General features: G+C 34.0%; 1 protein-coding gene across 3 annotated transcripts in view; it reads left to right on the forward strand.

The window, feature by feature from the left end:
• The window catches only part of RELCH (RAB11 binding and LisH domain, coiled-coil and HEAT repeat containing), an 89,870-nt gene that overhangs the window by 48,949 nt on the left and 22,980 nt on the right, over positions 1 to 17,941 (forward strand). For all 3 annotated transcript variants that reach the window (XM_016223520.2, XM_016223522.2, XM_016223521.2), the window contains exons 13-20: positions 2,361 to 2,432; positions 7,498 to 7,638; positions 8,078 to 8,242; positions 9,985 to 10,132; positions 12,594 to 12,750; positions 13,374 to 13,497; positions 15,495 to 15,543; positions 17,305 to 17,384. In XM_016223520.2, coding sequence (XP_016079006.2) covers positions 2,361 to 2,432; positions 7,498 to 7,638; positions 8,078 to 8,242; positions 9,985 to 10,132; positions 12,594 to 12,750; positions 13,374 to 13,497; positions 15,495 to 15,543; positions 17,305 to 17,384 — 936 coding nt within the window. The remainder of the gene's footprint in view (positions 1 to 2,360; positions 2,433 to 7,497; positions 7,639 to 8,077; positions 8,243 to 9,984; positions 10,133 to 12,593; positions 12,751 to 13,373; positions 13,498 to 15,494; positions 15,544 to 17,304; positions 17,385 to 17,941) is intronic.

The raw sequence follows: 17,941 nt of genomic DNA on the forward strand, positions 1-17,941 counted from the left end.
AATGGCACAGTGTGGTTTTTTATAATGTTATAAGCTATAAAGAAAATAAAGCAGGATAAGGGCCAGGGAGGGATGAGGAATGCTATTTTAGAAAGGGTGGTCAGAGAAGGAATCTCTGAGGAAGTGATGTTTAGGCAAGGATCTGAATGAAGTGAGATACTGCAAATACAAAAGCCCTGAGACGAGAGTGTACCTGATGAGTTCAAGGAAGAGCAAGAGGTATGTGTGTGTGTTTGTCGGTGGGTGGGTAGGTAACAGAAATAATATCTTGTGTATATTGTATACTTCTATATATTAAAATATAGAGACAATATAAAGTGTAAACCTTTGATGTAGGAGATTTTTGTATTTATAATTCAACTAACTGTGAACAATACTTTTGGTTTTATTTTGAATTTTAATATTCCATTTCTCTGTAGAATCTAGAATCTTGACTTTCTAGACTTGAAGTTTAGGTAATTAAACAGCTTATTTTTCCATCTTAAAAAGATGTATTTCTTATGAAGATAAATTTCACGGTCATCTTTTATAATAGTATGTTCACTTATTCTTAAAAAAATGTTAGTCTCTGGAATATCATTAAAGTATATAGCCTTTTAGAATTCTGTTCCAAATTCTTTGAGTATTTTTTTCTTTAAAATTTAGTGGAGTCATATCTGGATTTGGTATGTAAAGTGAACATTATGTATAGTCATCATTATCTCTAACAATTTTTATGTCATCTATAGATTATGGTACGTATTAACTTAGGGTGAGACTTTAGTCACGGAAAGTCAAATTAACTTGGAAACAACACACACAGCTCTGTACAAATATGCAAATGTACACTTAATGTTTTAAATAATTTTTTCCATTTTCTTTTTAAACTTTATTGACGTAAAATTCATATACCATATAATTCACCAATTTAAAGTATACAATTTGGGTTTTTAGTATATTTACAGAGTTGCACAACTATCACCACAATCAGTCTTAGAACAATTTCATCACCCCAAATATAATCCCCAACCCCTCAAATTTGGCTCTCATAGTTGAAGATTGTTTTTGGCTATTCTGGGTCCCTTGAATTTTCATGTGAATTTTAGGATCACCTTGTCAATATCTGCAAAGAAGCCAGCTGGAATTTTCATAAGGATTGCATTAAATTTGTAGATCAATTTGGAGAGTATTGCCATCCTAACAATAGTAAGCCTTCCAATCCATGAATTTAGTATGTCTTCCCATTTACTTAGGTCTTTTAAATTTTTTTCCACAATGCTTTGTAGTTTTCAGAATATAATTTATGTACTTTTTGTTGAATTTATTCCTAAGTATTTTCTCTTTCATATTACTATAAATAGAATTTTTAAAATTTTATTTTTTTTGTTTGTTGCTAATATATAGAAATATATTTGATTTTTGTATGTACATTTAATTTTGAGACTCTCTAAGCTAGACTAAAGAAAAGCAAAATGAAAGTTTATGTAGAGCATACTTGGACATCCAAGCCATTCTACTTGGAGATTACTGTTTCTGAATTTAATTCAAAGATGTGAATTATAAATATCTCTACCACCACCTCTCCTGTAACCTAATAAACATGGATATTGGGGATCTATTTAGCCGCATACCTCCAGTTTGTTGCCCAATAGATTGCTATATAATTGCTTTTCTTAATTTTAGGCATCTAATACATTAATGAATTATGTCACCTTTTCATATGGGAATCTGAGAACAGATATACTTCTTTTCCTGTCAAAGAAAAATTTATATTCTATGAAGAAGACATATGGGAACAAAACCCAGTATGTGTCTTTTATTGTTTTGTTATTTTTTGTTGCAGTTCAGTGCAGTCATCACAATAGCAGAACCCCTTCACGTGCACATGCAAACATAAATGGATTGAAGTCTGCTTGCTTTAAAAACAAAACCTGATCACTAGTCAGGGGTCTCTGGTTAAATCATTGGTTAGCTTACTTCCTAATCCTTTAGGTAAAAAAGAGGGCTGAGTTGTTCCTGGCATACGTTATCAACCATATGTATAATATTCAGAAGCTGGGTTTCCAAATGTGGAGAGAAGCTAATGCTTCCAGGAAGGAGAAAGCTGTCCCCACCTCAAGGAAGGCCTAGCCTCCGGCGAGCCACAGTGGACACCTCGCTAGGCTTTCGCCTTCCCTTACCCTTTTCTCTGTAGCGGGCAGCCCCGTGGCCTCGCTTCCTGGGCTCTCCCAGGCCCTCATTCCTGACCCAGGCGCACACAGGGCTTCCCAGAGGTGGAAGAGAAAGCAGCTTTATTGCGTTCTTATTAGGACATGTGAAGAATAGTGTTCTCTGGGAGGGGAGAGTATATTGTTCATGCTCCTTTTTATGTTTCACTCTAGATTAATCACAAATACCCAGAAAGACGACTGCTTGTGGCGGAATCCTGTGGAGCCTTGGCACCTTACCTTCCTGTAAGCATTGTCATTTTTCTTAAAAACTTTTTTCCCTTTTAATAATAGAGAAACCTTTTTTCAGGTGTCTTATACAGTTTAACCCATATTCTCCTCAGGCATGATGTCCTAATAAAAGAAAAAAATGAGTCAAAAAGAAAAGGGTTACATTGATACCATATGGCATTGCAGACAGATAGACACAGTAACCATTGATTTTGCGTGAGTGTAAATATATTCAATTGTATCAGCAGTTCTCAAAGTGTGGCCTGAGGACCCTGAGGGGTCCCTTGACATTCTTTCAAAGTGATCCATCAAGTTAAAATTGTTTTCATAAGAATATCAAAACATTTTTTGTCTTGTTCTCTATGTTAACACTGTTAACACTGTTTACACTGTTGGTGCAAAAGTTGTAACGGGAAATAAAGCCACTGCAGTTAACACTAAGTAAGGCAGTGACAACCAAATATACTGATAATGATTGTATTCCTCACCACCATGCACTTGCAGAAAAAGCCAATTTCACTTAGAAAAAAATTTGATGAATCGGTTAAATTATTAAATTCTACTAAATCTTTATTCTTGTGTATGCCTGTTTTTCGTATTCTTTGGGATAAAATGGAAAATCCTGATAATGAACCTTTTTGCCGCATACCAAAGTTTATGAAAAGCACTCCAAGTAGGTTGAGTTGTGAGCTGAACTAGCTGTGTTTTTTCATGGGATACTGATTTTACTTGACAGACCACTGATTGACAAGCAAGCTCTGGTTATTTAGCCTTTGGTATTTGGCAGGCAGTTTCATTAAAATGAATGAAATGAACCTGTCACTTCAAGGAAAACAAGTAGACAGCATTTATTGCCAGTGATAAAATTGGAACTTTTAAGTGAGAACAAGAATTTTGGAAAACTTCCATCTGCCACCATGAGCTTGACAGTTTCTAAGTATGTAAACACTTTTCTGAGATCAGTGGTGATACTCACAAATGTGATTTTTTTTTTTAGATTATAATAAATGTTTCAGTATTGAAGAACATCTACATAACTCTGTTGTCCAATGTTTCTCAAATGACCAATGGACAATACTCAAAATCATGCATGGGTAAAAATTAGAGGCAAAGTTCAAGATAGACCAATGGAATTTAATGTGTCAGAATTTAAAGAGCTTATTAGCAATGAACTATATCATGGTTTCAGACTCCACATTGCAAGTAACATTTAAGGAACTACCACAAGTCCAATTTGAGTGCAGAATCAAAGTAAAAGATCTGTTCTTGTCAGAAAAACTATTAAAATACTCCTCCCTTTTTCAATTATATGTCTTTGTAAGGCCATATTTTTAAAAATACTTCAATCAAAACAACATATCACAACCATTGACTGCAGAACAGATAAGAAACTCTATATATCTTCTTTTCAGTCAGATATAAAAGAGATTTTGTAACAAAATGTAAAGCGCACCACCATTATTCTCAATTTTTTTGTCTTATAAAGTTATTTTCATTAAAATATTATTCATATCAGCCTAATGAGTTTGTTATTTTTAAATAAATTGATACATTTTAAAATTTCTTAGTTTTAATTTCTAATCTGATAAATATCAATAGATATTACCCACTCAAATCTGTTTGATGTGCTCATTGATTTTTAAATGACTCAGAGAATCTTGCCACCACAGTGAATGAGAACCACTGCTGTGCCCTTTTAGGTATCTTCCCGTAGGTCTAGGGCTTAGAAGGAGTGAAAGGATGAGGCAACATCACAGTTATTTTACTTTTATTTAAACAACTGTAGTTTAAAGCAGAGCTTAACAAACTGCAGCCAGGACACCAAACCTAGTCCACAGCCTGTTTTCATAAATAGTTTTCCTGGAACACAGCCATGCCCACTTGTTCATGGATTGTCTGCTTTCACTACGACAGCAGGGTTAAGTTGTTGCAGTAGGGACCTTGTGCTACCCAAAGCAAAGAGTATATACATCTGGTCCTTTACAGAAAGTTTGCTGACCCCTGCCTTAAAGGGCCATTTTTGTAAAATTCTTTTAAAAGAGTACAAAAATGGAATTACACAACAATGATGAGCTGTTTATGTTACTTCTGTTAACCTCAAATTCTTTAGTGAAGAGGGAGAAACCACTGGTCAAACAATTGTTTGTTTTTCCCTAATCTTATTCTTTTTATTGAGGTGACCTTCACATTAACGTTAAAATAACCACTTAAAGTGTCCCATTCAGTGACGTTTAGTACATTAACATGTTGTGCAGCCGTCACTTCTAGTTTCAAAACATTCTTCATTACCATACAAGGGGACCCTAGACCCATTCCCCCTTCCACCTTTGCCCTTGCAAGCCACTAATCTCCTTTCTGTCTCTAGGGATTTTTCTATTCTAGACATTTTGTATAAATGAGATCATATAGTATGTTCTCTTTTTGACCGCCTTCTTTCACTCAGCATAATGTTTTCAAGGTTCATCCATGCAGTAGCATGTATGTCAGTGTTCCATTACTTTTGAAGACTGAATAACATTTCATTATATGGATATAGCACATTTGCTTATCTATTCATCAGATGATGGACATTTATTTATTTATTTAGTTTTTATCTTTATTGTTGAAAGTATTACAGGTGTCCCCTCCTTTTCCCCCTTTTCCCCCACCACCCGATTCCTACCCTGCCCCAGGCCTTTACCACCCTATTGTCATGAGCAATGCATATAAGCATCTAAGTTCTTTGGTTAATCTCTTCCCACCTCCACCCCCACCCCTCCTTCCCTCTGAGATTCGTCAGTCTGTCCATGTTTCTATGCCCCTGGTCTTATTTTATTCATGTTTATTTTGTTCATTAGATTCTACATATAAGAGGTCATGTGATACTTGTCTTTCTCTAACTGGCTTGTTTTGCTTAGCAATAGTCATCTCCAGGTGCCTCCATGCTGTCTCAATGGTAATAGATCCTTCTTTTTTACAGCTGCATAGTATTCCATTACACAGTGGAAAACAGTTGTTTTTTAAATGGTAAAATTTATTATGATTTTTTTCATTCAGAAAAATATAAAGAAAAAGAATAGTCCATAGTCTCACTCCCAGTAACAATATTTTTTTCAATTTGTTAAATGTAAGTTTTTGTACAGTACAGAAAAGAATAAAATGAAAATCAAAGACTCCCCCCTCTGGTTTCTAGTCATTTTCTCCAAAGATATCTACCTAGTGTTAATACTTTCTAATTATTACTTACAGAAAATAAAAATGTATGCTTATTCCAGTTTGCATTTTTATACTATTTAAAATTTCCTTACCCCAGATTAATTACATGATATACTGTGTTCTACACCCTCAACAGTAAACTCTCTTTGTAGGTTCTTGTTTGTGTATCTGTGCATTTTAAAAATTTCTCATACTGTTAATACCTCTGCACCTTGCTTCTTTGAGCATTTGCATTTTTTATTCTGACAGTGTTAAATTGCCTTAACCAAGATAGCATAGATTTATACTCCTATCAACAGTACCTTGGAGTTCTTATTTTCCCAAGTCTTTGCCAGGAACTGGCATGATGAAAATTTTTTCATGTTTTTCTGTCTTATAGGAAAAAACTGGTATATTATTGAGATAAATCATGTAGATAGATAGATATATGAGTGAGTTTGAGCATCCTATTATTTATTGTTTCAAGATAAAGATTAGCATCACATGCTCACAAAGGATAAGTAAGCTATTCCACACTGCTCCTAGTACTAGAATGCTAAGCAGTATTGATAATAAATGTAATGTTTCCTCCATGGATTTCCGCTTACCTCGTCTTCTCGCTGTAACTGGTAATGTGAAATCTCATTGTGGTCAGAAATACTCCTGACTTGTCCTGTGGGTTCCCTGTGGCATCCTGAAACTAACTGCCACAGTTGACCTCAGCCCAGATCAATGTGAAGCACACGCAGCTGAAGTTTATGTACCTCTGTCCTGTTACCCATGCTGATACCAAATAAGAAACTAATTTTTAAACCAATATTTAGACTAATGTTTAAAGTATCTTAAAATTAAGATACTTTAAGGCGGGGGGGGGGGGGGGGGGGGGAGAGGCAATTTTTAGCCTAAAGGATAAACAAGGCTGTACCTGAAGGCATATTCACCAACCTAAATGTGACTAAAATTTGCTAAAATTACATATATTTTTGTTTCTAAAAAGTCAAAAACTAGGTCATTTAAAAATGTCAGACCTTGCTCTGCATACCAGATCACACTGTAAATTTATGAAAATGGTTGGTCACATCTTCTGTTTTTATTTTTATTTGATTCTAACCATTATATGTAAAAAGGACCCAAACAAGTTTAGGTTTAAATAATTGTTATAAATTAATCAAATTACAATAATGGTACAAAGAAGGGAAGAAAGGGCAAGATTTTGTATAATGATAACTCTATTCTAGCCTCAGCCATTAATTAGGCTAAGTTATTAACATTCTTTAACTGTGGAAAAAATTGTATGAAATGAAAACACAACAGTGGTTGACATTGTTAAATAGTAGCATCTGAAAATAGCAATGCAGTTCTTGTTAAAGTACTTTTCAAGTTCGCTCTCATATTTTACCATCCCGTTTGAATTTTTTTCTCAGTTTTTCAAAAAATAGGAACACTAGGGTTTTATGATATTTCCACACTTCTACCCCAGGCAAATGCTTTGATTGCCAGAGTGATTTTTGTCACCCCTCCTGTTACAACTCTCAATGTTTTACTCCAAGTTGAACAGGTAGAGATAGAAGACTCATTGTCCATTTATAGCAGAGTGTTGACTTTGGTGATTTGCCAAAAGTGCCTGCTATACTATGCGCTGTAAGAGCTGATTAATCCCAAATTCAGGATAGCTGTTATTACCTTTAGAGAGGGAGGCTAGAAGGAGGTGGGGGAGGGTGGAGGAGAGTGATACTTTAGCTCTACTCGAAATGTTCTATATCTTTGAAAAATGAAGGCTTGAAGCAAGCATAGGAAAATGTTAATGTATATTTCATCTGCATTTTGAATATGTAGATATCTGTCATTTTCTTTATTTTTCTGCTGCTGGTGTAAATAAATAGCAAAAACTTGTTTTTATTTTCAGAAAGAAATTCGTAGCTCCTTGGTTCTTTCAATGTTGCAACAGATGTTAATGGAAGATAAGGCAGATTTGGTAAGAGAAGCTGTGATCAAAAGCCTCGGTATCATTATGGGATATATTGATGATCCAGACAAATATCAACAGGTGTGTTTTTCAGATTGAACCCCATTTACTTCATTTTAAAATTCCAGATAGCATTCCAAATCTGATTCATATATCCTATAATCTATAGTAGGGGTGGCAGTTATCTCAACTTTAACCAGTCGGTTGGCTGCCTGGTTTCAGTTCTGCATTTCAGAAGAAAGAATGCTATGATTCGTTTATACAGGAAACTGGCAACAAGCATGCATGTTTACCACTGCTCTCCTTTGTTTCCTCATCAGCTTATACATGACATTTTCTTTAAAGGAAATGGGAAGGGTAGGGTTATAGGTGGCTTTCTTTCTTAAAATGTTTTCTAAATGTGTTGCAGTGTGTATTTGCAGTGTGTATTTATTACCTTTTATTGAGTTTTTTTAAAGCTTATTCTTTTTAAAATATCTACATTTTGCCTGTTCTTTTGGTTTTGTTGTTGTTTTGGCAGGGTTTTGAATTGTTGCTGTCAGCCTTGGGTGATCCCTCAGAAAGAGTAGTTAATGCAACACATCAAGTATTTTTACCAGCTTATGCTGCCTGGACTACAGAACTTGGAAATTTACAGTCTCATCTTATACCTACATTGCTGAGCAAGATTGAAAAACTTCTCAGGGTAAATGTTTCCTTTGTTTGTATAGTTTAAAGAAATGTAAAAGGTGTGTTCTAAAGCATCTTAACAGAATATTGGGGAGAAAAGACAGAAAGTACGACTTAATTAAACATTCTAATAAATTACCAGTTAAAGATTCTGTTGGACTGGAGCCAGGAGAGATTTGAGGAAATTCTGCTTTGCTGAAGCTGGAGGAGAAAGGGCATGATCTGAGTTTGCTAATACGTCATTCAGAAAGCTAGCTCTTCCCAGCCTTTTCTGAAGAATTAAATATTATAGTATCAACTCCAGTCCCCAAATGCAGAGGTAACTAAAATATGAGTCTCTGAAGCTTTCTTCTTCACATGATGGCAAAGTGCTTTAACTGTGTTTATTTCACTGCAGTTGTTTATTTCCTCACCTTTTAAAATGAACTTTTCATTCTTCCCAAGTAGAAGAATTAAAAAACTGAAGAATCAAAACTGTTTGATCTAAGTTTTGTACTAAAAGTTTATTTTGGAGTCTAGAAGAAAAACTAACATTTCTTTAATGCCTATTATATGCCATTAAGGTAGATACTTTCTATATACAATATATTAGTTCACTCCTATAACCCTTTGAATTGTATTTTTGATTTTGTGTGGAAGCTAGGTAACTTGGGTCCCACGGCTGTCAAATGACGGAACCAGAATATGATATCAGTCTCTGAACTCTTGCCCTTTTTATCCCCCAATTTTAAAGGCTCTTACATAAGTCATTGTAACTGCTCTGTAGGTAGATGTGTGTGTGTGTGTGTGTACATATATAATTAAAAAATTAAACTGTTTTTTCTATAAATTTCTGAATGAGTATTAAAGCAAAACTATAAATAGACAACTAGAGTGAAAGATGCCTTTTTATGAAACCTAGGGAACTTTTTAAATTACTTTTTAAAAAATGTTTGCATTTTTTTCTGAGGGTTATCCATACCTGGATTTTCTTTTTCCAGTTCATAACATGGCTAATTCCACATTGCTACTAAACATATCTGCACTATTCAGCATAGACAGTAGTTCTTTCTTGAAGAAATTAATTTAGAACTTGGTAATAAATAACTCATGTATCTGACAGAGTTGTTATTTTATAATATAGTAATGACATCTCAAGTGGATTTGAACAGCAGTAAATGCTTTCATCTCTAATGATTCTATTTTTACTGTAATATTTGGTTAAATGTTATATACTGAACCTCCTTACTCTTTTTTTCTTTCTGTTATCTCTTTTGTTTCCTTTTGAAATTTCTTCTACATTTTATCTATGCATTCAATTGTTTTAAAGTGCTTTCAATGCCATCAAATACAGATGTCACCAGATCTATACAGGAAGTAGGAGAGGGAAGGTAGCAAGCACTGCTGCTGGTTTAGCGATTGAGCATTGAAAATTATTCCAGTGGCGCACTTTAATTTCTTTATCCTGACTTTAAAAATTTCAAAAAATAAGACCCTCTTAAAAGAGAAACAAAAACTAAAAGAAGTTCCATACAAGTGGAGATGATTGATGTTTACCCTAAAGTTTTCCTTGTAAAAGATTCTATTCTATTACCTTAATGCTTCATACTTTCACATACTCAGAGAAATTAAGATTCGTGGAAATCTTCATTAGGTGTTATGCTAGGAGTCTAACATACAGGTCCTTAAAGGTTTTATTATTTGCCACAGAAAGGAAGAGCATCATAAATACATAATTTCCAAAGACTAAAATGAGCTTCCCACCTCCTTATGTTTCAGGAAGGAGAACATGGGCTGGATGAACATAAGCTCCACATGTATCTTTCTGCCTTGCAGTCCTTGATCCCATCCCTCTTTGCATTTGTGCTGCAAAATGCCCCTTTCTCCAGCAAAGCCAAGCTTCATGGTGAAGTGCCACAGATAGAAGGTACTGAACTGAAATCGTGGAAGGAAGATGCTGAGCATTAGCAGCTTTGCTTCCCAAAGAATTGTTTCTGATTAAAATTTAAAAATCACTTCGTATGACAGCATAATTACGAAAATGTATTGTATGTATGTGTGGAATTTTGTGGTTGTAGACCTAAGATAAACTATATGCCTTCATCTTTTATGGATAAACTTCATGGTATTATTTTATAATTTTATACTTTCTTTCCATTCTTAATCTCTAGTCTTTTTATAACCATTTTTTTCCAGTGGCTGAAATAAGTTTTTTCTTTCATTAATAAGTTTTTTCTTTCATTAATAGAGCTGAATCAATACCGAGATCCACTTAATACTTACTAGTCCCAATTTATGAGGCCTTTCATTTCCACTTTCTTTAGCTTTTTTCTTCCCCAGCTGTTCCATCATTTTTAGGGAAGGATACATGTGTTACTCTTTCCTGCTATGTCCTTGAAAAGAGTGTAAGCATATGTGGCAGAATTCTCTTTTTCCCCCCAAAGAAGGAATATGACTTATTTTCAGAAATATGTGAAATTGAAAGCAAAAGTCAGTATTTTCTTATCTGTATCCAGCTAACCAGTAAGTGACCTTTGATCCATGGCACTTGGTGGCCCCACTGCGCACCCAGCCCCCAGAATAAATGCTTATAGACAAGCTATTATTTTGTATGAGATCCCTTTGCACCTTTTTCAGATTTGTTGAAATTATCCATGATTCTTACTGCCTCTGATAGACTAAAGAATTAAAACATCGAGAACATCAGCAGACATTGTTTTTAGAATTGAACTTTTCATATAAAAAAAAAAAAGCTCTGGGTTGCCTATCATCTTAGTTAGGAATAGGCAGCAGAGTGTACAAGGATACACAAAACACATCGTAAAAATGGTGTCATCTGTGTGAATGTGAGCTTTACTTGGAAAGTTGAGAATGGGTAGAGTAGATTATAAGTCTTCATAAAGTTCTCGCAGCTGGCCTTTCCAGGCTCTGCCCTCTCACTCAGTAAGTCAGTTCATTTGCTTAGGGACTTTCCTGTCTTTCTAATTTCCTCTTTATCTTTCTCCCTGTAGTAAATCTTGGCATATCTATTTTACTTTTCACCATTCCATTATTTTCCAATAATTTGGCACTGTTTTTGAAGGAATAACATTAATTCCATCATCGTATAGCAGATTGTAACCAGTAGTTTGAAATTATGTCAGATATGCTTTGACATGATATAGAAATATGAAGTACAAATATTCTTCACCATCCAAATCTAATAGATTCCTGGGTTGAGGTCATAAGAATTAAAGCAGAAACCTCAGATAGTGAGGGATACCATGTTACCCAAGTTATTTATTTGTTTGTTTGTGTATTACGAAAGCAAATGGGAGAGTTCAGCTAGCAAGGGATAACCTTTACCTGTACTTAATGTATTGTTTAAATCCTTGAATAGCATAGGCAGACAATAACATCTTAATAATGCCTTTGAGCATCTAAAAATTAAGTGTATTTCATGTTTTCTTAATGTTAATAATTATCATTAACCGTTGATAGGTTTTGACAAATGCTGCATAGTTATTTGTGTCTTTGTAGGGTGCTAGCCTCTTTGCAGAAGTTATTGGGCCATTAGAAATTTCTGACCAACAGTTAATGAGCTGTTGGCATGTTAGTTAGTAACCAACCTTCCAAGAAGTGTTTCCTTAATAGCTGGGGGTCTAATTATGATCTATAGGATCTTAAGTTTGAACTTTTATATTAGTATATATTCATGTTTTATTTACATAATTTTAAAAGTATCTACATGAGACTCTAGTTACAATATTTATAGTTCAGTATGCCTTATCTTACTGGTTACTGGTTTTAGTACTTTATATTAATATAACTTTATCAAGTATGAAATTTTTTTTAAGTAAAGCATTTACTATTAGAGATTAAATACTTAAGAAGTCTCTTCAGCTCAAGCTTTAATGTATTTTATATCATTATCTCTGGTATTAAAAAATTTCCCCCCTATTATTAACCTATTAACTTATTACTCCCCAAAGGAAAGATTTTAATGTATTTACTATTTCATTGACATAAACAATCTTGTGGAATTAGAAGTATTTCTATTTTTTTAAACCAAATTTAAATCCATAATTAGCTAAGGTCTTATCTCTGGCCAATTTTAATTTAACCTAAATGAAATTTTATTCTTCATTAGCAAACTAATTCATTACAGTATTTGTTTATAACTATTTAGTCTCATAAAATCTTTTTAATTTTTGAGACTTTTAACTGTGACAAAAGTTTATTTCAGTTTTGTCTAAAAATGAATTGATTTATTTATCTCAGTATTATATTTAAAGTTTATAATAAGCTAAATAAGGATTAGGAGGCAGAACTTTTTTCCTCTTGACAAAATAGCTAACATGGAAAACTGCCGTTTTGCATATAACATATTTTGCCTTTCTTATTTATAGTGACAAGGTTCCCCAGGCCTATGTCACCCCTTCAAGATGTGTCTACTATTATTGGAAGTCGTGAGCAATTGGCAGTGCTACTGCAGCTTTATGATTACCAGCTGGAACACGAGGGTACAACAGGCTGGGAGAGTTTACTGTGGGTTGTCAATCAATTGTAAGTTTCCACCTCCATGATCATTTGGCTCACCTCAGTCAGTGGAATGGAAGATAGCTCACTATGCTTAGCCCAGCCCTGGGGGAAAAATATAACAAAATAGGAAAAACAGGAAAACCTAACTTGGCATCGTCTCTGGTAAACTTGTTTAAGAGAGGCAGTTTACACCACTGGGTGCATAGTGATTTATCTGTGAAGATGGTGCTGCTGTGTTATGTCAAAAGAATCTTTCTGCTGCCTGCTTGATTAATGATGATAGATTTTAAACTATATCCAGACTTCTCATTTTTGAGGCTAAAATGAATGCCATCGTAGCCAAGCTCTAGTGTGATGCATCAAAATTCATTAATTTGAGACTCATTAACTCTGTACTCATAATTCTGCCATTAAAGTTCCATATATTTTATGGCAAGCAGTAAAAATTTATTTTAAAAAGTTTTTAGAGTAGAACATAAACTTCAGACCTTTTCATAGGGTCTCAGACAACTCCTTTGCTTTCCAATTTTACTGTCTATGAAAAGCAAAATCAGAGAGGTTGTTAGATTTGCATTGTTTCAGAAATTGGCAAGGAAACAGTAATTTATATGTGTCCCCTTCCTATTTTTCTTTCCTTTCATATTCAGGTTGCCACAACTTATAGAAATAGTTGGCAAAATTAATGTTACTTCATCTGCCTGTGTCCATGAATTCTCCAGATTTTTCTGGCGCCTTTGTCGGACATTTGGCAAAATTTTTACAAACACTAAGGTAAAACCTTGTATTCCATGTTTTCTTATATGCAAGATCCATAAAAATGTAATGTGTTAATTAATGCTATAGCAGTAAATAAGAGCATGAACCCTTTCTTTAATTATCTTTTAATATCTTAGAAAACTGATAGTAAAAGAAAATTCTAGCCAGTAATATTCTTATCTTTATATATGATTTTTCAGAAGATGATATAGCCTAAACTTAGTTTGTATCCAGATTTGGATATAAGGTCTACTCACTGTTTCAGCATAGAAAGTATCAGCTAGGGGACATCAACTGCACTCCTTTGAATGTGCTTCTGGTACTTTATTGTCTACCACAGATTCAGGAAGTAGTTTTTTGCTCAGTACAAACGTCAGGAGACTGTGGAACCAAAGCAGCTTATACAGAAGGCTTGCTTCGAGGATACCAGCTCTTCGAGGAAACATGAGATAAATGCTGCTTTTTCAGTCATTAGCAAAAGTATCATTTGTCACATTTTCATATCCAGGTTATTTTGTAGTTTTAGGTATTAAAACTTCAATGTCCTTAGATCCCAATTTCTTCTTTAATCTGTCTTCATGGCATATTGTTAAGCAAGTTGTTTAGAGACCTAATAAAAACATAAAAATATGTAGTTGTTATAATCAGATGTTAATCAAGACATTTAAAAGGTAAGAATTTTGTGCAATTCTTTCCTGTTAAATCTGTAGTTTTTGAAACATCTAAAGTAAAAACAGTTTGGTATAGTGGACTAGACAAAATTCAGAAAATGGGCTATGGCCCTGTTATGTTTGTGACCTCTAATAATTTATCTGGGCTTAATCTTTTCATGTGGGAAATGAAGAAATTGCTTCAGTATCTTTTTGTTCTCTAAGTATGATTCTGTAGATTAGTCTTTAAACAGTGGTCTTTGCCTCAGTTTAACCTAAATATGTAAATTAATACACTTGACCTCCCAAATAAGAGGGGAAGACCAGACCTTGATGTTACCATCAAAGAAACAGATCATTTTACATTTTTCACTAACATCTTATTATTAAACAAATATAATTTGATTTTACTGTTATCAATAGTGACAAAAATTGGCATCTCCAAAAGAAGTAACTACCTCTTTTTTTTTTTTTTTTTTTAACACAGAAGCAAGTAGGAGTCCACTTTAGCACTTACCAGTAAGAAGCTGACTTCAGTGGCCTGAAAACTGAAGTCTCTGATGTTAATCATAAAATATTGAAGCAAACATTATTAGCCCTAACTTAAAATATTTAAGTGAAATTCATTAGTTGATGCTTATATTTAAATTTTAAGGAATTTAAAATAAAAGACTAATCTGAACAGATGGATATCACATGATGAATATGTTACCTGTTGCATACCCTGAATGAATGCAATTTTCTTTTCATTCCTTTTAAATACAACAAATTTTTTGTCAATAATTCTGATCATATAATATCTACGTAAATAGCCTTTCTATCATCAGGTTCAGTTTTAGGAGGTAATAATTTCAAGCATTTAAAATCATCTTGGAAATTAATTTAGTGAAGAAAACCAAAGGTTCTTCAGAAAATACTGACCTGAATTGATTTTTCAAATATTTTGTCTCTTTTCTTTTTAAAAAATATATCTTTATTGATTTCAGAGAAAGGAAAGGAGAGGGAGAGAGAGAGCTAGAAACATCAGTGATGAGAGAGTCATTGATGGGCTGCAGCCCGCAACCCGGGCATGTGCCCTGACCAGGAATTGAACCCTGATCGCCTGGATCCTAGGTCGATGCTTAACCGCTGAACCACACCCGGCCGGGCAATATTTTGTCTCTTAAAAAGTATTATTTTTAGTAACTCGACTCTTCTTTTACCCTAAGCCTCTCAAAAATTATTACATTTCTGAACACTTGAATCAATGGTCTATAAAGCAAAATAAATAAATACATAGTAATAGTAAACATTTTATTTATTTACTCATTGATTGGTCCATGAACCTGACACTTTTTTGGATCTTTTCTTTGGGTTGCTTAGGTAAAACCACAGTTCCAGGAGATTCTAAGACTATCTGAAGAAAACATTGGTAAGTTTATTACTACTTTTAAAAACAATTGAATTTCTTTATTCAGGAAAAATACTATATTTATTATATGCAAATTGTATAAATGAACTAGCAAGTACAATTGAAAAGGCAAATTTATACTGTGGAGTTCTTGCTTTTACAACTGTGTCACATTTAATATCCTCCTCATGAGATGCTAGTGAGATTAATCTGACATTTTAAAGAAACTGTGGGCTTAAATGGGCAGGTCCAGCCCCTCTGTTGAGAGTTTTTACTCATCTGTCTTAAGAAGTCTCATTATACCACTGTTGGCCTAAGAATTTGTTTGTGTGTGGATCTTACACACAAACTATGTATTTTTCTAGTTTTTAGAAATAAATTGTGGAAAATGTATAGATTAGCAATTTTCAACATTTTTTTTTAATATATCTTTATTGATTTCAGAGAGAGGAAGGGAGAGGGAGAGAGAGAGAGATAGAAACATCAATGATGAGAGTCTTTCATCAGCTGCCTGCTGCACGGATCAAGCCTGCAACCTGGGCATGTGCTCTGACTGGGAATCGAACCATGGTCTGCTGGATCCTAGGTCAATGCTCAACCACTTAGCCACACCCAGCCGGGCAATTTTCAACCTTTTTTAAAAAATATGTTTTTATTGATTTTAGAGAGGAAGGGAGAAGAAGAGAGAGAGAAACATCAATGAGAGAAAAAACAGGATTGGCTGCCTCCTGCACGCCCCTACTGGGCTTTGAGCCTGCAACCTAGACTTATGCCCTACATGGGATGACACTCTACTAACTGGGCAATACCAGTCAGGGCTTCAACCTTTTCATCTTATGGCACACATAAACTAATTACTAAAATTCTGTGGCACGATAAAAACTATATTTTTTGCCAATCAGACAAAAAAAAAAAAAATAGGTATACCAGACAGCCATTGTTGTGTTAGCTGTTGTCATTTTTTTTTTTATATTAGGAAAACACCTTTTCAACTCAGTTTCTTTCTGAAGAGAATTTAAACCATATAAAAATTGGGGAAAAAGTAATAAAAGTATTTTTAGTACATAAAGGCAAATATAAAGCATTTAAAACAGTGCCTAAAGGTCAGTAAGCAAGAGCTGTTGGTGCTATAAGTAGTAACTGTCATATCATCTCTGGAATCTTTCTTTTGAAATCAACTGCAGGTGTTACATAAAAAAAATCTCACTTTCCAGTAGCCACAGGGCATTCGTCTGTGGTTGGATGCTTCTCCCTCTCCTCCTGCTTTACTTAGCCTGACTCCTCTCTCCTACGTGAATGTAGCCAGGCTTCTGTCTGGCTGAGAACCGCTGGAGAAGATGCAGGAGGGACTCTGGAACTAGGCAGTATCTCATATCCTGAAGCAGATTAAATAATATATATCTAGATGCCTCCTTTAAGCTGAGTGCTTTTACGTTTCATTGAACACTACAAATTGAAAGCATCCAAATGTATGAAGACCTGCTTATGTGGGCACTTGGGCTTCTCTTAAAGAAAACTCTGGAAATGAGTATAGCATCTCATTTTGGTTATTAAACTTTTTTCTCGTCTATCAAAAATGTTCATGCTAATGGCGCTATAAAAAGTATTAACTTATATTTTTACAACAACCATTAAGTATGTTTTAATTAAAATTATTTTTCAAAGTAATATTTATTTGTAAGCCTTGTAAGCAGTTGTAATTTTAAATATAATTTGCATTGTGACTTTTTGCTGTACATTTAAAATATACTTGAATTTTAAAAATTATTTTAATAATTTTAGATTCCTCAGCAGGAAATGGGGTCCTCACTAAAGCCACTGTCCCCATTTATGCAACAGGAGTTCTTACATGTTATATTCAGGTAAGGGAAAAATCCTTTTCTGGAAAATGTAGAAGTACTTCCTATTTAGAAAGGTACCTAACATTATGTCTTTTTAATGTGTGTATAAGTGAAAATGTTACCCATAAAAGAAAACAAAGTTTATTTATTCATTTTATTCAATTAATTATTTATAGTGGAGATTGTATTTGAATAATAAGTCTCAGTAAAATCTCCAGTGAATGAACAAATTTACAGATGGTATAGTTCTTGATACTTGGCTAGAAGCGTTAGATTGCACTTATTTAGCAGTTTCCTTGTGTTTCATGAGAATTTTTCATAAACAACAAAGAAAGCACATGTGTTAGGTGAAGTGAACACCAAAATGCTGTAGAATACTATACTTGCATCATTTTTAGAAAAGTGCTTTTTAAATCATTCTTTATTTTTCTTAACTATTACTGCATAATAAGTTATCCCAAAACATAATGGCTTATTCTAACCCACTTATTTGATCGTGGGCTTTGCTCAGCTAGGTGTCTCTTCTGCTGTCCTGCTGGCGGTCACTCATGCTACTGCATTCAACTGGTTGGTTGTCA

This window comes from Miniopterus natalensis, chromosome 7 (genome assembly GCF_054644295.1).
Source record: "Miniopterus natalensis isolate mMinNat1 chromosome 7, mMinNat1.hap1, whole genome shotgun sequence".
Classification (NCBI taxonomy): domain Eukaryota; kingdom Metazoa; phylum Chordata; class Mammalia; order Chiroptera; family Miniopteridae; genus Miniopterus; species Miniopterus natalensis.